At 40.6% G+C, this 19,553-nt stretch overlaps 1 protein-coding gene across 6 annotated transcripts in view; it reads left to right on the plus strand.

The window, feature by feature from the left end:
- taok3a (TAO kinase 3a) overlaps positions 1–19,553 on the plus strand; it is a 143,981-nt gene that overhangs the window by 104,345 nt on the left and 20,083 nt on the right. For 5 of the 6 annotated variants that reach the window (XM_078226985.1, XM_078226989.1, XM_078226986.1 and 2 more), the window contains 2 exons: positions 4,094–4,231; positions 11,209–11,445. In XM_078226985.1, the coding sequence (XP_078083111.1) occupies positions 4,094–4,231; positions 11,209–11,445 (375 nt within the window). The remainder of the gene's footprint in view (positions 1–4,093; positions 4,232–11,208; positions 11,446–19,553) is intronic. The other variant, XM_078226988.1, reaches the window with a different exon arrangement.

The following is a 19,553-nucleotide window of genomic DNA, read 5'->3' on the forward strand; positions in this document are numbered from 1 at the left end:
ACAAAGACAAAAATATACAAATATACACACTGCTGAAGAATTGTGAAGTTAGTGAAATGACAACTTGGACCCTTCTGATGAAATATCTTCTGAAATAAAAATGGATCTCTGATGCACAAATCTATGTAGTTATATGTAAAAATAATTTGGTTATCACTGCACAATGCAAATAGACCACTAAAGAATGTTCGCTTTAGAGCCTGGACTTCATTTTAGAGTCCAGTACAGGAATTTTGGAATTCCAAATGTTGACAAACCCAAATACGTATTACATAAATATTGTTAAATATTGCAAAACTTCTAAAATCTCTGTAGGAGTGAGTGGAGGTGCAAATTTATAGGCTGTATCAGAGATTATTTTAATTTCACAAAATAGTCGTATATGCGTACTGCATTGCCATTACACTAAAGGGTGAGACATGAATCTTGCTGATATAACTTTATAAAGTTCTTCATCGTGATCAGCTCATCCCATGAATAGTTCCAGATTGAAACAAGTTGTATCACCATGTTGTGGGTTCTGTGTTTGAAATTCTAAGAGATGAGGCAAATAATTCTCAATCCCAGGCTTTCAGAGAGTCTATTGTTTCTGTAAGATGAACCCATCTGAAATATACCTGGGTGCTTTGTCACAAGCTAATAAGGTATTTCTTTTTCGGTCTGCAGCTACTATAGAGTCATAGACGTTTACAGCATGGAAACAGGCCCTTCGGCCCAACTTGTCCGTGCCGCCCTTTTTTTAAACCCCTAAGCTAATCACAATTTCCTGCATTTGGCCCATATCCCTCTATACCCATCGTACCCAAGTAACTATCTAAATGCTTTTTAAAAGACAAAATTGTACCCACCTCTACTACCTCTGGCAGCTTGTTCCAGACACTCACCACCCTCTGTGTGAAAAAATTGCCCCTCTGGACACTTTTGTATCTCTCCCCTGTCACCTTAAACCTATGTCCTCTAGTTTTAGACTCCACTACCTTTGGGAAAAGATATTGACTATCTAGCTGATCTGTGCCCCTCATTATTTTATAGACCTCTATAAGATCACCCCTCAGCCTCCTACGCTCCAGAGAAAAAAGTCCCAGTCTATCCAGCTTCCCCATATAACCCAAACCATCAAGTCCCGGTAGCATCCTAGTAAATCTTTTCTGCACTCTTTCTAGTTTAATAATATCCTTTCTATAATACTTTTAACATTTAAGAAAAACTTGGACGGGTTCATGGATGAAAGAGGGAGGGATATGGTCCAAGTGCAGGTCAGTGGGACTAGGCAAAAAATGGTTCGGCACAGACAAAAAGAGCCAAAAGTCCTGTTTCTGAGCTGTAATTTTCTATGGTTCTAATAGGGTGACCAGAATTGCACACAGTATTCCAAGTGTGGCCTTACCAATGTCTTGTACAACTTCAACAAGACGTCCCAACTCCTGTATTCAATGTTCTGATCGATGAAACCAAGCATGCCGAATGCCTTTTTCACCACTCTGTCCACCTGTGACTCCACTTTCAAAGAGCTATGAACATGTACCCCTAGATCTCTTTGTTCATGTAACTCTCCCCAACGCCCTAACATTAACTGAGTAAATGCTGCCCTGGTTCAATCTACCAAAATACATCACGTCGCATTTGTCTAAATTAAACTCCATCTGCCATTCGTCAGCCCACTGGCCCAATTGATCAAGATCCCATTGCAATTGGAGATAACTTTCTTCACTGTCCACTATGCCACCAATCTTAGTGTCATCTGCAAACTTACTAACCATGCCTCCTATATTCTCATTCAAATCATTAATATAAATGACCCAGCACTGATCCCTGAGGCACACCGCTGGTCACCTTTATATACTTTATATTCTTATTCTGCTGTATTCACTAGTAATCACCCACCCCTTGCCCGATACCAGTCTCCCTTTCTCATGCTTATCCCCCCTAATCTCTCACTTGCCTCAGTCTTTCTTTCTCGAGCTATTCCATGCCTCTCGCTCTGTGCTTCCCTCCTGGGCCTCTGTGTTGCTCTTCTCTTCCTACCATGTCTGTTTCTCATGCTTTTCTCCAGTATCTCTCACTCTGATTTGTCTTTCTTGTACTTGCCCCATGCCCCCGAGACACGCCTTTGCTTTTCGCCACGACCAGTGGGTCGGCCTTTCTCTCACTTCCCCTTCTTAACTTTTTAAAATTGTAAAAATATGGCACGTAGGATTTCTTGTTTTAAGTAGATGCCCAAAAAAATCTTATTTCCTTGGTGCCATGCCAAACTGGACACCCTAATTGAAGTGTTTCTTAATACTTGTGATAAATCCAGTATGAATTTTGAAGGATTCTGACTTTTCTTATGGGATTATTCATTTTTGTTATTCCCACGTCTTTCAACATTGTTGATTTCAGGAAATATAAATGTTCAAATGATTAAGGCCAAATTTAACATTAAAAGTGCATGTTTGAAATTAATCACTTAAAGTATGAAATATATAATTTTCTCCTTCTCAAAACTTTCCAATAGTTGGAATAGTGCAATTTATTTCTCTTAATTCAATTATGTGAAGCTATTCTAAACTAGTTGTGAAAATATTGACATGATTGTATGGTTGCTGCCATTTTCATGTACCCAAAATACAAGTCAAAGATTGGATCAACAGTGGATTGTGCAGCAAGTTCTTCAGTTTTTAAGTTTGCCTTTATTTTACTCATAATTATTGTAATTTTGGGGATTATGATATACCTTAAAGTATGTTAGCAAAAGTAAATCAAGAGTTGCAGTACATGACTTGCGAAATGCTGCTTTAAGTCCATCTAGATTTGCCTATGAATGTGAGAGTATTCATCCAACGCCAGCAAAGTTGCTGACTTCCGCTCATTAAAGGATCAAGAAACAGGGCATAGATTTAAAGGGATTTGCGAAAGAAGCAAGAATGATGTGAGAAAAAAAGTCACGCAGCCAAGTGTTTTGGGTCTGGATTACTCTGCCTAAAATTGTGGTAGAGATAGGTTTATCGAGGCATTCAAGAGGGCATTAGATGATTATTTAAATAGAAACAATGTGCAGGGGTGTGGAGAAAAGACAAGGGAATGGTACTAAGTCATGATGCTTGTTTAGTGAATTGGTGCAGACAGGATGGGCCGAATGGCCTCCTTATGCGCCATAACAATTCTGTGAAACATCAGAAGTGTAGTGCAGTTGATATTAATTTTTGATGCAAATCCAGTGGCAAGTGTACTGAGTATTTTAATTTTGTACAATTGTGAAAACTTGAATTGTTTAAAAAGTTTTGGAGTTAAAATACACTGTCATAAATGGCATTTAATACTGCATGAAGATTTCAGCCTGATTGAGATATTTACTATCTTGGGTTTCTTAAAATTCAGTATAATTAAGAGTGCAGCATTTTTTTTTTGTGTATCAAGTTCCTATTGTCAGTTTTGGAAAGTATTTCCTTTTTACCAGAAAGTTTGTATTTCAAAAATATTTGCTACTGAAAGAACTTATTTTCATTACTGATGCTCACTGAACGTATTTCTAGTTTTTATTTTTCTTATAAATCCAATCAGTTGAATTAAGTATTAATGGTGACAAGGTGCATCAGTATTATAATAATTCTTATTAATAAGGACTCAAAGGTACTTGCCAACAGGGAATATAAAATTTAAAACCAGTACTTTAAAAATAATTACACTGAAACCACTGGTATACTCATTTTATCATAACTTTGTGATCACAGAATTTGTGTGTATGCTGAAGCAGATAACAAAAGCACATTGTTATACTTTCCTTATGTTGCCAGTTTTTATGGGGATTTAGATGTCAAAATATTAATATCAATTCATGCACCTTTTCCTCAAATAATCAAATAAAGCTTCAAAGTGTTGTAAAATATTTTTGCTGCTGAAGGTCTGCCAGAGATTCAAGAAGCATCCCACTACTGATCAGCTGACTCCTCTCCTGCAATGTGTTGGTTATTCATCTCACTGTTCAGCTGCAGTGACTGGTACAGCTAACTGTGCATTTCATACAGTGCTTGCAAAAGAAGCAGAGGTAATACAAAGATATCCAGCAGGGAAAGAACACAGTTTGACATTGTATTGTTTTATCCCATTTCAGCAGGATCATGTATTCATAAGGGATGAAGCAGGCCAGAAAGACATCAGGCCTGATCTGCGGCCTACACCATCTCTCCATAGTCAGGCCTCTCTCCTTAAGAACCGGGAGCATTTTGCTACAATCAGAACAGCATCTCTGGTAAGTAATGAAAAAAAGGATTTTTTTTTTCCCCTTCAGTGACCGTTTACGCCAGTTAACCACATTTTTTTGAGTCAAAGCATAATTTATTTCTTCATTCACTAATTGTAAGGCAGATTTTATTCATATCATAAAAGGCTAAGGGGTTTTTGCCTTTATTGAAAGGTTTTGAAATGCTTAAACAAATGTAGCAGAGCCTTAGCATTTAAGATATACTAAATGTTTAGGGGATTTATGGTTGCAGAGACTTAATGTAATCTCTAATGGGTAATCTGTTGAAGCAGTGAGATGGCTGTCTCTAATGAAACAAACGTGAGCCTGAAAGAGAGCCTACAGCATTTTAATGTATGTGCATGTTTTATATATATGTCCAGGTTACCATTCTATGTTGGAGATAGGCCCTGTAATGCTAACTTGCAGAATGTTTTATTCCAGGTCCTACTTGTGAGCTTTAAGAATCAGTGCTTTATGTGCACAGAATTACAGTAAAATAATATCTTGATGAACTAAATATAGACACACAATATTTTATTTCAAGTACTTTTAAACAGAGGATTTCAGTTTTGAGTCAACTCTGACCCTCAAATTGATTTGAGTTCTATTGTGATTTTTAAAATAAATTAAAGCAGGCTCCTCTTTCTTCAGAGCCCCCACAGTTAGCTGCTGTTGGACTATCAGTCCACCAGTCTGGAGAAAACATGTTATGAATGAAAAAAATCCATATGTTTTAAATAGCAATTTGAGGTTGTAGGTATAAGTGACAGGGTATAGCCCAATCAGTGAATTGTTTTAATGCTAGTGTTGTACCTACCACGGTACATCTGGTTTCACATTCTGATCTTAGTTTTAACTATTTTTCAGGTGAAAGTTGTAAAACTTCACTTGTTTCAGGTGCACATATTGCATCTTCTATTAGTCACTACTGTTGGAAGCATTTAACATGATTGTGATATTGGATATGCTGTTGCATTAAGGAAATGGTTTGTACAGAGTGGTCGATTTCAGTTTAATTGTGTTAATGTTTCTAGCAGGGGCTTGTGAAATGTGTAAACTGAGTACTTGAGTCACCTCAGTCCCTGTAACATCAAAGTCTTCACAGTAGATTTACGAACGACTGAAAATATTTTGCCACTCGGTTAAAAATCTAATTTTCTTGTGAGAGATGCACTTTGGGATAGCTGGATTTTCTTTTCAGTGCTCAATGTCATAGTTCAGTACAGCAGAAACCCTTATTAGACTGCTCATGATTTTTGGCCTCTCAAAATCAATGAATGAAATAATATGAGCAGATAATGTTCTAATTTTGCATTGAGGTCCTCTGCCCCAATGTGCTTCTACAACCCTGATGGTGTTGAGAAAAATCTCTTTTTAATGCTAGGAAATTTTACCTTCACCTATTTTATCTACCTATTCTAAAACAGTTTATTTTTTCAATACAATTATGCTGTTTCACCTCCTCTTCCGGATATTCTTGTATTTGTATATTGTTGACTTTAAGTAGTTAGGTGCGCCCATCATTCTAGCCGTGTCAACTTGTCTCTTTTATATTTGCTTTTCCACTGGTTGGGTTGGCTTCAGTAATTATATAGTTAATACATTTTTTTTTCAGACACAAAATGTGAAACTCTTGTGCCTAGCAGCCCTAACCATATTGGCTAGCTGTGTGCATGAGGACATAATTAGCTCTGTCACAACTATTGACCCATTTTTTCTAACTGATGTTTCAAATATTGCATTGTACAGTATACTTCCATATAGGATACAGATTAGAGAAAAATAATGAAAATACATTAAGGTTTTTCTCTGATTTTAGATAATAGTCTATATTTTTGTTTCACTTTAACTTCCTCTTAATTCACTGCTTGTACCTTCCCACTATATTACACTCTCTCAAAATATATTAAATCTCACAGTTTGCATTGTTCCAAAATCGCAGATCAGAACTACTCCAGAATAGAAATTTTATAGAAAATTTACTTGGAGATTTAGGATGGGTAAGATAAAGAGAACAGTCTGGCTGTTGTGTTCTCCAGGACTGTCATTACTACTGTTCTTGGTCAATCTGCTGATACTTGTTAGAATGTAACCAGTGATAACACTGGATCTGTTGTAATGTGGCCAATGGTAACATACTGTAAGGGTCAGCTGACCCAGTAAACTATGTAACCAATGATAAAATGATGTGGTGGTCAGCTGACTTGGCATAAATAAGAATCTGTTGGGAATTTTGGGAAGCTTGGAATGGCCCAGGGTGAGGCCTCAAGTGTTGGAGAAATGAAGTTTCTTTATTGAACCTTTTCCTTTTATTCATAAATTGGAGTAAGTTTTGTTTTACTTTACTGCCTACAACTGAAGAGTTCTTTCTGGAGGATCAACAATAGTTATTTCTGAAAAATAGGGCCAGACCACTACTTTCAGTTTTTCATATTCACTTTTCATTGTTGTTCACTGTCTAGTGAAGAACTAGTTAAAATAAATATGCAGAGGGAAATTCAATTTGATTGTCCATCCAAAATAATTTGAACTCCATTACTCTGATCAGGGGTCGGGCATAATAATGCTGCTACAAATTTTAAAATTCACATTTGCTCAATATGTTTATAATGAGAATATTTCTTAAAATTCAGACTGTTAAAATCACTATCTCCTCTCAACTTCTAAGAAAATTTTAATTGTTGTTTCCTGCTTATTTTGTCTTATCCTTACAAACTGGGCTTGCATGTTTCCATCAGGAATATGGAAGTATACAATTTGCATGCAGCATTTTTTGGTAGAATAAGTACCGTAGTGAAAATTGTATGCCTATTTTTAAACGAAGTAACATTACTTATATAATATTTGAGTGGATTTTACGGCAGGCGTATTTTGGCTGGTTGGAAGTAGGGACGTAAAATATGAGGGGTGGCTAGTCCATCACCTTTTCGTCCACCCTAATAAGAAGGGGTGGGTGGGCACCCAAATCGGCAGCCTCCCCACCCTATGTAAATTAATTAAATTCGTTGACAAGCCAGTTGACCCCAATATTATGCTGTTCATGACACAGTTGGCGGCGACAAGCAGGCAGGAGTGGGCTGCCTATTCTTTTGTTTTTCAAGCAATATTTCTTTGAAGAGCAGGAAGGAAGGGGATACCACTTCAGGAAGGGGATGTCCTTTGCACATCGGAGTCAATCCACCCCCCCACCCCACCCCCACCTCTATCCAAAGATTGATAGTTACCCCTCCCTGCCTGTCTGCCCTGCAAAACCCACATGGCCCTTCCCTGCATTTCACCATAAGGTACCCTCTCCGTCCAATAGCCCTGATTTGCTTGAGTCTGAGATCCATTGAGGCCTTTCTTGTAGGCCTGTTTGCAGTCCCAACAGCACCCACCACTGAGTTCTAATATTACCAGGACAGCAAGAGCTGCTGGAATCAGGCCCTGCTTATCTTTGTTGCTGCTTGCAGTGTGTTATTTTACTCCCATAAAATCCTGCCCTTTAACTGCACTTTGAAAGTGTATTTTTTCCTACTAATTTTCTGAACTCTTGTCCCATCTGTTGCTCAAAAAGGAAAGTAGAGACATGAGCCAACATTTTAATGCTTTCAACTGATGTAGGTGTCGCTGGCAAGGCCATCATTTTTTGTCCATCCCTAATTGCCCATGAAAAGGTGGTGGTGCTTGAACCTATGCATTCCAAAGTGGTGTAAGTACACCCACAGTGCTGTTAGGAAGGGAGTTTCAAGATTGTGAAGGAACCACAGTATAGTTCCAAATTAGGATGGTGATTGGCTTGGAGGAGAACTTGCAGGTGATAGGAAAGTAGGAATTTGGAGCAGGAGTAGGCAATTTAGCCCTTTTGAGCCTGCTCCGCAATTCAATCAGATCATGGCTGATCTCTTCCTGGTCCCAAATCCACCTCCCCACCTGTTCCCCATATCCCTTTAACCCATTTTAAAAAATCAGAAATGTATCTATCTCCTCCTTGAAGCCATTTAATGGTTCAGACTCCATTATGCTCTGGGGCAGCGAGTTCCACAGACTCACCACCCTCTGCAAGAAGTAGTTCCTCGCCATCTGATTTTTAAATCTACTGCCTCTCCACCTATACCTGTGACCTCTTGTTCTAGATTGCCCCACAGGGGAAACATTTGGTCTCCGTTTACTTTATCAATCCCTTTTCATATTTTATATACCTTGATCACATCCCCTCATCCTTCTAAACTCCAGCAAGTATGAGCCCAAACTGTTTAGTCTCTCCTCATCGTGTCCCCATGTTTCTGCTGCCCTTGTCCTTCTAGATGGTAGAGGTTGCGGATTTTGAAGGTGTTAAAGGAGCCTTGGTGAGTTGTTGCAATGCATGTTGTAAATGGTACTGCTGCCACTGCTTGGTAGTTGAGGGAATGAATGTTTGTGAATGGGGTGCCAATCAAGAGGGCTGATTTGTCCCGGATGATATCAAGCTGCTTGAGTTTTATTGAAGCTGCATGCATTCATTCAAATGAAATGTATCATGCTCTTGTCCTGTACCTTGTAGATTATGGACAGACTTTAGGGTATCAGGAGGTGATCCTGGTCTCTGACCTGCTCTTGTAGCACAGTAAGAAGTCTCACAACACCAGGTTAAAGTCCAACAGGTTTATTTGGTAGCACAAGCCACAAGCTTTCAGAGAGCTACTCTTGTAGCCAAAGTGTTTATATGGCTGGCCCAGTTCAGCTTCTGGACAATGGTTTAAACCCGCACCCCCCGCCCCCACCAAGAACTTACAATTATTTTGATGTCAGATTAGTATGCAAGAAGCATACGACTGCCATATGTTGTATTTCGAATAGACATGTATGTAGATATATAAAGCTGGATACATTATTGTAATAAAACTGGGCATTGGCGCCACCCTGTGGTCTAATATATTTAACTTGAAATTAAATAAGTTGGACCAGTAAAATTCTTTGTAATTGCTATCTTCCACATAGCAGAGTTGAGCTGATTGATTTTAGCTATTCTAGGGGAAACCATGTCATGGTTGCCACCCCAATGTTGTTGACATTGAAATGTGGTGACGTCAGAAAACCTCAATGCTTGTGGCAGTCATTTGATCCCGAGTTGTATGAGAGGAATCATACATGTATTCGAATCTAATTTTGTTTACCCCTATTTTGAAACTAACTCCTGCACTTCTAGTCCATCAATCAATTTGTCCAGGGGGCTGAATCAGGTGAGACAGCTACCACTAAACCAAGACAGCCCTGGTTGCTGTTTTACTCCCCCTGTCCAATGTATATGCATGTTGCCCAGTTTTTGTAGATATAAAAATCTCAGTGGCAGTCCAATGTTAAAATCTAATGACTTAAAGTTAGCAAGTTGGAAGGTAATGTGAGAGAGCTGTGTTTATGTCATGGGACTATGGGCACTGCAGGACTGGGACTCAATGTCATGGTAATCCTTTATAGTATTTTGGCTAGAACCTGTGTTGAGAAAGTGTGCATGGAATTCCAGTTTGTTGTGAGCCATAACATCTTTTTAAACTTGATTAGATATCTCACAATTTGGAATGTGATCTCCAATAATGTATGCAACATGGTTTAAAAGGTTTGCTGATCTTCATTTAAAGTTAGTGACTACTTTCCAGTAATTTACTGTTTGGCAACAGATTACAGGATATGTCCATGAACTTGAAGAGGAATCTAATAAACCTTGGTTTTGGGATTGTTCTCACTGGAAAGACAGAGGCTGAGGGGCGACCTGATAGAAGTTTATAGAGGTTTAGATAGGATGCACAGTTGGAAGCTTTTTCTCAGGGCAGCAATGACAATTACAAGGGGCACAAGTTCAAGATGAGGGGAAAGGTTCTGGGGAGATGTGCGGGAAAAGTTTTTTACACAGAGGGTGATGGAGGCCAGGAATGCACCACCAAGTGAGGTGGTTGAGGCAGTTACATTAGCCACATTTAAGACTTGATAGGCATATGAACAAATGGGGAATAGAGAGGTATAAGTGGTTGGTCTAGATAGATAAACGTGATCGGCGCAGACTTGGAGAGCTGAAGGGCCTGTTTCTGCGCTGTACTGTTCTTTGTTCTTTGGCATTTTTATGCTCAATATGTCATTGGATCAGCATAATGCCCACTCCTGTAAGCAGGCTTGGCATATCCTACGAAGCTAGAGTATGCATTTATTTGCCCTTTATCTGATTAAATGTAGCATGGTGCTGGAGTTTAGTGGAAATCATTTGCTACTACACTCAAGCTTATTGGTTTTTACATGCATCTGATCTGTGATCTTGTCTTGTATGTGGAAACTATAGACCGATTGTCAGATTTGATGTCGAACCAGTAAATGAAGTGTTCAATACAAACAGTCCAATTTATATTAATTTCAAAAGCTTTGTTGTTTGAGATTGAGAAGGAAAAGGAGTGATTCTTCTATGCTGACCTTTAATGTGAATCCCAGAGAGAGTCTATCGCTACTTTGGTCAAAATGATTTAGCCCAATTTCTGCTATCTTCAGACTGGCAAATTGAGCACAGGTAGGCAAATATTAGTTCACAATGCAGAACTCTTTTTCATTAAGGTGTCTATAAAAGAGGCAACAAAAATTGCGCCCCTTGAACTTAATTTGTATCTGCCCCTCAGATTGTCAGTCAATAAACCAAATTCTCTGAAGGACTGCAAAAATAGAGAATTGTTTGAAATGCATGCGTGGCTTTGATCCCTTTATCTGTGCTAAATGGTATGAATGACCTGCTAGAATGGTGTCCATCCATGTATAAGTCAAGCACATCGAGGGCATCCTGTCCCAGTGATATAGATATTAATCAGTGTGTGATATACAGAAATAGCCATCGGTAGTTTTGCCTAAACCTGTGTGAATGCCTCCCAAGAAAGGTTATATAATTTGATAAGATTCTAACTAAAAATGTTTCATTTTTTTCAAATACTCCCTCTATTTTTTAATAAATGTAATTGGTCATCCCATTATCTTTTTATGTTTGACACTAGGTTACAAGACAGATCCATGAGCATGAACAGGAAAACGAGTTACGTGAACAGATGTCGGGTTACAAACGGATGCGAAGACAGCACCAGAAGCAGCTGATGGCTTTAGAGAATAAATTGAAGGCCGAAATGGATGAACACCGTCTAAAGTTGGAGAAAGAAGTAGAGACCCAATGTAACAATGCATCTATTGAACTGGAGAAATTAGCGAAGAAACATCAGATTTCTATGGAAAAAGAGGTATGTTATGGCCGGGCTTGAGTGGAAAACTTATAAGACCGCATCAGAGATCTAAAACTGAGGAGGGGTGGAAAGTGATTAGAGCCTTGTATGTTGTGTGGACCTATGTTGAGAGACTTAGTTGAATATGGCATGGACTTATCCTTGCACTTAACTGCACATCAGTGGGTGTAGTTGACCCCATCAAGACTGACCAAAAGGAAGTATGCTGTAAAATTATATAGTGGGCATTTGTTTTTTCTAAGTGAGCTTGACCATGCGTCATTATCCATAACCTTGTCAACTTGTAGCATTTAAAGCTGTAGCGATGCAGAACTTATTTTGCGATTCGGGAATTAAAGTTTATAATGTAACACCAATCAAAAGTGGAAAAATCAAATGAGCTGTAGCAGGAAATTGTCCTGTTGATGCCTAACTTTTAAATGCTTAATGACTATAGGAAAAAAAATATTTTGAAGGGTCATGACCAACATACCTTCCAATTTTTGTTTTTGGGAGAATGTGGGTGTTTTGCTTGTGTGTGTGGCTCCTTTAAATTTTTGGAGTTGCCATGTGCATGGTAACTTGAAGGGCTGACTAGTTCCCATGCATATAGTGCATTTTTGGATTCTGCAATAGAGTGGAGGGAACGTGGGTAATGGCTACTTCAAACTTTCAGCATTGTTTTTGTTTTCTGCATTATGGAATGAATTTACATGCACAGTTCCATTTCCTCTCGAAGAAGTTAGTTACCTGCCATTTGAAATTTGTGATGAATTCCTAGTATTGGACTTCCAATTGGGGAAGTCCAAGTCTAAATTCTAGCCTTTTCCCTCAGGCTCATAAGATTTTTAAAGGGGAGAAATGTTGAGACAGTTCTTATGCATCCATTTGATTTGTATTTTTAGTTTGCAGAGGGTAGAGGCTGGCCTGTCTACTGTATTTGGTAGCATTGGAGACCATATTTGACTCCGACTTCAAACCATTGAGTTTTAGCAAGCAGATGGTTAAACCCAGTTTACTTTCTGGCTAGTGGTTAAGTTTGGGTATGGTAGGGTTTTCATTGATATGTAACTCGTTATGCAGTCAGTCAAACATGCTGAAGAAGCAAGTGTTAGGCTCTCAGTCAGTACACTGTTTACAAATTCCAATCATCAGGAAGATGAAGTAAGAGTAAAGACAAATGATACATGATGCATATAGAGAAAATCGGCTGGAAAAACATAATTGCATTTGTTTTGCCCAATACCTGTTCAAAAATGAAGTAGTGGTCGAGAAGTTGGCTGGTGTGGTACCTGTTTTTCAGACCTGATTCAGCCGCCTACAGCCCAGTCAAACATTACTTTTTTGCATGGACATGTTTTGTTAAGTTGAACCCTTGTAGAAATAGTTTTAAATGGTGCAATTTTCTTTTTATTTGAATGCTATGGAAATTGGGAAGCTGCTTATATGGGCAAGAATTTCTGATTTTTCTTGTAGTGAATGATTTCATATGCATGCACTGTTCCAGCCGGAGGTCAGCTGCATGCTGTTGGGTAAGGACAACACAAGATATCCTTTATTCACATCTGAGGCAGGTTTTTGATAGTTTGCATAGTTGTATGGGTGGCACAGTGGTTAGCGCTGCTGCTTCACAGTGCCAGGGACCTGGGTTCCCTTCCAGCCCTGGGTGACTCCCCGTGTCAGCGTGAGTTTCACACAAATACTCTGGTTTCCTCCCATACTCCAAAGGTGTGCAGGTTAGGTTGATTGGCCATGCCAAGTTGCCACTGTGGGCAGCATGGTGGCACAGTGATTAGCACTGCTGCCCCACAGCGCCAGGGACCCGGGTTCAATTCCCGGCTTGGGTCACTGTCTGTGTGGAGTTTGCACATTCTCCCCATGTCTGTGTGGGTTTCCTCCGGGTGCTCCTGTTTCCTCCCACAGTCTGAAAGATGTGCTGGTTAGGTGCATTGACCCGAACGGGCACCAGAGTGTGGCGACTTGGGGAATTTCACAGTAACTTCATTGCAGTGTTAATGTAAGCCTACTTGTGACTGATATAAATAACTTTATCAACTTTAGTGTCCCAAGATGTGTAGGTTAGGGGAATTAGTAGGGCGAATACATGCGGTTGTGGGTATGGGGCCTGGAGAAGATGCTCTGTTGGAGAGTTGGTATGGACTCGATGGGCTGAATGTTCTCCTCCTACATTGTAGGTATTTTAAGAGATTCGGGGCAATGATCAATGGTAGTGAGTATTGAAAAAAAATTATAAATGTGAGGTTTTCCACTTTGGTAGCAAAAAGAGAAGGCAGATTACTCTCGGGCCATAAATTAGGAAAGGGAAATGTGCAACAAGACCTGGATGTCCTTGTGCACTAGACACTGAAGGTAAGCATGCAGGTGCAGCAAGCAGTAAAAAAGGCAAATGGTATGTTGGCCTTCATAACAAGAGGCTAGGAGCAAAGATGTCTTGATGCAATTATACAGGGCCTTGATGAAGCCACACTTGGAATATCTGAGGAGGGATGCTCTTGCTCAAGAGGGAGTGCGGAGAAGGTTTACCTGGGATGCCAGGACTGATGTATGAAGAAAGGTTGAGTCGGTTAGGATTGCATTCGCTACAGTTCAGAATAATGAGGTGGGATCTCATAGAAACCTATAAAATTCTAAAAGAACTAGACATGGTAGCTGCAAGAACGATGATCCCAATGGTGGGGGTGCCCAGAACCAGAGGTCTCAGTTTGTGGATACATAGAACATAGAACATAGAAAGTACAGCACAGAACAGGCCCTTCGGCCCACGATGTTGTGCCGAGCTTTATCTGAAACCAAGATCAAGCTATCCCACTCCCTATCATCCTGGTGTGCTCCATGTGCCTATCCAATAACTGCTTAAATGTTCCTAAAGTGTCTGACTCCACTATCACTGCAGGCAGTCCATTCCACACTCCAACCACTCTCTGCGTAAAGAACCTACCTCTGATATCCTTCCTGTATCTCCCACCACGAACCCTACAGTTATGCCCCCTTGTAATAGCTCCATCCACCCGAGGAAATAGTCTTTGAACGTTCACTCTATCTATCTCCTTCATCATTTTATAAACCTCTATTAAGTCTCCCCTCAGCCTCCTCCGCTCCAGAGAGAACAGCCCTAGCTCCCTCAACCTTTCCTCATAAGACCTACCCTCCAAACCAGGCAGCATCCTGGTAAATCTCCTCTGCACTCTTTCCAGTGCTTCCACATCCTTCTTATAGTGAGGTGACCAGAACTGCACACACTATTCCAAATGTGGTCTCACCAAGGTCCTGTACAGTTGCAGCATAACCCCACGGCTCTTAAACTCCAACCCCCTGTTAATAAAAGCTAACACACTCTAGGCCTTCTTCACAACTCTATCCACTTGAGTGGCAACCTTTAGAGATCTGTGGATATGAACCCCAAGATCTCTCTGTTCCTCCACAGTCTTCAGAACCCTACCTTTGACCCTGTAATCCACATTTAAATTAGTCCTACCAAAATGAATCACCTCACATTTATCAGGGTTAAACTCCATTTGCCATTTTTCAGCCCAGCTTTGCATCCTATCTATGTCTCTTTGCAGCCTACAACAGCCCTCCACCTCATCCACTACTCCACCAATCTTGGTGTCATCAGCAAATTTACTGATCCACCCTTCAGCCCCCTCCTCCAAGTCATTAATAAAAATCACAAAGAGCAGAGGACCAAGCACTGATCCCTGTGGCACTCCGCTAGCAACCTGCCTCCAATCCGAAAATTTTCCATCCACCACCACCACCCTCTGTCTTCGATCAGACAGCCAGTTACCTATCCAATCGGCCAACTTTCCCTCTATCCCACACCTCCTCACTTTCATCATAAGCCGACCATGGGGGACCTTATCAAACGCCTTACTAAAATCCATGTATATGACATCAACTGCCCTACCTTCATCAACACACTTAGTTACCTCCTCAAAAAATTCTATCAAATTTGTGAGGCACGACTTGCCCTTCACGAATCCGTGCTGACTATCCTGGATTAATCCGCATCTTTCTAAATGGTCGTAAATCCCATCCCTACAGGGTAGACTTTTGAATTTCTTCACCCACAGGGTGGTCAACCAATGGAATTCGCTACCACAGGAAGTAGTTGAGGCCAAAACATTGAATGTTTTCAAGAAGCAGTTCGATATAGCACTTGAGGCGAAGGGGATCAAAGGATATGGGTGTGGAGATGGGATCAGGCTTTTGAGTTTGATGAGCAGGCTTGAAGGTCTGAATGGCTTCCTCCTGCTATTTTCTTTGTTTCTATGTAAATAAGGAATGTAATGTTTGCAACTGGCTTGCACTGAGGAAACCAACATACAAGAGAGCATGAATTTCCTTTTAGAAATTCTGTTAATTGCCAAGTGAACACCAGCTTGAACACTGTCACTGCTGACTCCTCCTACCTCTGATGTCCCCACGTCCCTCCCAAGTCCCCCCAAGTTACCAAAAATGGGAACTCCCAAATGACTAGAAAAATCTAGGAGATGGTTTATGAGCTGACCTGAAGTTTTGATTTTAAAAAAAGTTTGTCATGAAATATAGAATCATAAAATTATGCAGCATAGAAGGAGGTCAACTCACTGTGCCTTTACTGGCTCTTTGTAAAAGCTGTCCAATTGGTTTCATAGCCTTGCCAATTTTTCCTTTTCATAAATTTATCCAATTTTTCATCCCTTTCAAACAGTATATTCCCAATTTATCATTGCTTGCTATAGACTCAATACATACAGTACAAAAGAGCCCTTTGGCCCATCAGATCGACACTAATCCCACTTTCCAGCTCTTAGCCCATAGCATTAAATGTTATGATGTTTCAAATGCTCATCCCATGTACTTTTTAAAGGTTGAGGTTTTCTGCCTCTACTACCCTTTCAGGCAATGCATTCCAAACTCCCATCACCCTCTGGATGAAATATTTCCTCAGGTCCCCTCTAAACCTTCTGCCCTTCACCTTAAAATTATGTCCCCTCATTATTAACCCTTCAACTGAGGAGGATAGCTGCTTCCTACCCACCATGTCCATGTCCCTCATAATCTTTTACAACTCATTCAGGTCCCCCTTCGGCCTTTTCTGCTCTAAAGAAAGCAACCCTAGCCTATCCAGTCTCTCTTCATGGCTCAAATGCTCCATCCCAGGCAACATCCTGGTGCACCCTCTCTCGTGCAATCACATCCTCCTTATGGTGTGGTGACAAGAACTGCTCACAGTACTCCAGCATGTGGCCTAACCAAAGTTTTGTACTACTTTAACAGAACTTTGCTTCCAATTTCCACCCCTCTATCACCTTCACATGGTCCATCTCTGATATTTTCCTTCCCTACCTTGACCCCTCTGCCTCCATTTCTGGTGAAAGACTGTCCACTAATATCCATTACAAACCCACCGACTCCCACAGCTTCCTCGACGACTGCTCTTCACACTTCATGTCCTGTAATGACTCCATCCCATTCTGTCAGTTCCTTTGCCTTGGTCACATCTGTTCTGATGATGCCACTTTCCAAAATGGCACTGCTAATGTGTCTTCCTTAATTGTGGTTTCCCACCCACTGTGGTTGACATGGCTTTCAACTGCATCCAACTGATCTCCCGCGCCACTGGTATTACTATGTAAAATAGCTTTACTTCATGTTGTACCTGTTGTGCCTGCTGCACAGGCTGCTATAACCCTTATACGGTGGACAAAGAATTGCGAGTAGACTTCTTGTTAGTACAACAATATTTATTTAAATCCACAATCAATAATCACCCATCCAACAGCAATAAGTTATCTTACAGAAATACTGAAGTTCAAGTCCAATACTAGACCTTGACTTGACTTGCGTGACTGGCAAGTACCCATGCAGATATTGGCCTTTATCTGTGCGCTGGTCTCTGTAGTCCTCTGCGTAGTCAGGTCCTTTGGTCTGGTCTGACACTCTGGCTCTGGTCTTCCTTCCTTCTCGGTTGTGATGGCTCTCTTTGTGCTGGTCGTCGCTGGCGATGGTCACCGTGTTGTAGCTCGTTCGTGGGGGCAGAGAGACAGAGAGATTCTTGGTTGCGCAGCACCCTTTATACCCTGTTGGTTTTCATGCCCCTTTTGGCCATTGCCAATCAACTGATCAGGACTTGATCATCCTGATCGATACAGTCCATTCGGGTGCTGCCGCACCAATCTCTGGGTGTGTCCCCAACGGCCATGTCTGTAGGTGCTGGGGGCACGTAGGACACACACCTCCCTTTCAAATAAGGGGTTATGGCACCCCCCTATGTCTGGTAAACAACCCAGTTTGACCAGGAAATCCCTTTTGTCCTGGAATTGGCCCATATCCTGTGTATTCGTCTGAGCTGCAGCCTGTTTATCTCTGTCTTTTAGGCTGCAGACTGCTGTTTTAGTTCTTGCCCAATTGTCCCAGAGTGCTTTATAAATCGCCATTTTAGGTGGCCCGTTTGGCCACATAATAATATTTTGCCAACGAACTATAAATATGTGCCCTCTATTTACTAACTCTTCTGCGACTGGAAACAGTTTCTCATTCCTGGTACCATTCTGATAGACCTTCTCTGTACTCTTTTAAAGGCCTCAACATCCTTAAAATGGAGTGCCCAAAATTGGTAATAATCCTCCACCTGGAGCTTAATCAGTTTTATAAATGTTTGGCATAACTGGCTTCTATTTAAAAAAAAAAACCAGGATCCATCACTTGAACGTCTCCTCAACTTGGGCAGTGGTTAGCACTGCTGCTTCACGGTGACAGGGGCTGGGGTTCAATTCTGGCCTCGGGTCACTGTCTGTGTGGAGTCTGCATGTTCTCCCCGTGTCTGCATGGGTTTCCTCCAGGTGCTCCGGTTTCCTCCCACAACCCAAAGATGTGTGGGCTAGGTTGATGGGCCATGGTAAATCACCCCTTGGTTTCAGGGGGATTGGTAGGGTAAATACCTGGAGTTATGGGGATAGAACCTGGGTGGGATTGTGGATGGTGCAGATTTGATGGGCCGAATGGCCTCCTCCTGCACTGCAGGGATTCTACTTTTCATCTTGCCACCTCCAAAGAGTTGTCTTTGTATACCTCAGGGTATCTCTGTTCCTGTAGACCCTTTAAATTGTAACATATATATAGTTTGTCACATCTCCTCATTCTTCCTATCAAAGTGCATAACTTTGCACATCTCCACATGTAACTTCATCTGCCATGTGTCTGCCTATTTTACCAGTCTAGTCATCCTGCAACCTGTTAATGTCTCCTTCACTGTTTACTCCATTTCTGAGCTGCAAGTCATCTGCAGATTTTGAAATTATGCCCCTTATACTGAAGTTGAGGTCATTAATATATATCAAAAATGGCAGTGGTCCCATCAAGACTCCTGGGGACAATTCCCTCCAATCAAGAAAAAAATGTTCAACATTACCTGCTTTCTGCTTTGTCTTCGCCAATTTTGTATCCTTAAAGCCACTGTCCAGTTAATCCCATGAGCTTATATTTTGTAAACAAGTCTCTTACGTGAAACTTTGTCACATGCTTTTTGAAAGTCCATATATACAGTATCAATGACATTGGCCTTGTGTACCCTCTTCAAGTCTTGCTCAAATTAGTCAAACTCTATTTTAATAAATTCTTGCCTACCTTTATTTATTAACCTATATTTTTGAAGTGACAATTTTATCCTGATTATTGTTTCAAAGTTTACCTATTATGAACATTTGGCCAACAGGTTCTGATTCCCGTTGAAATGGGATGCAACATGTTTACTCCTCCAATCCTCTGGAACCATCCTGATTTATAAGGAAAATTGAAAAATCCCCCCCTACCTCCCCGAACACCTCTGCAATTTCCATCCTTGCTTCTCTGTCCTGTCTAAGATGCATCCTATCTGTGCCATGTAATTTTTCCACTTTGAGATTTGGTGACTTTTTAAGGGCCTGTTCTGTATTTATTTTTTTACTAACTCATTTCTCTATTACCTCTTCTTCTGTGGCATTAGCAACATCCTCCTCTTTAGTGATTCGAACCACTCTACTTGTCTTTATTATTTATATGTTTACAAAAGATATTTGGGTTCACTTTTCTTACCTACTAATTTATTACCATCCAGTTTCCTTGGCTCTCTTGCTTGCTTT

The sequence above is a fragment of the Mustelus asterias genome, chromosome 13 (genome assembly GCF_964213995.1).
Source record: "Mustelus asterias chromosome 13, sMusAst1.hap1.1, whole genome shotgun sequence".
In the NCBI taxonomy this organism is placed as follows: Eukaryota; Metazoa; Chordata; class Chondrichthyes; order Carcharhiniformes; family Triakidae; genus Mustelus; species Mustelus asterias.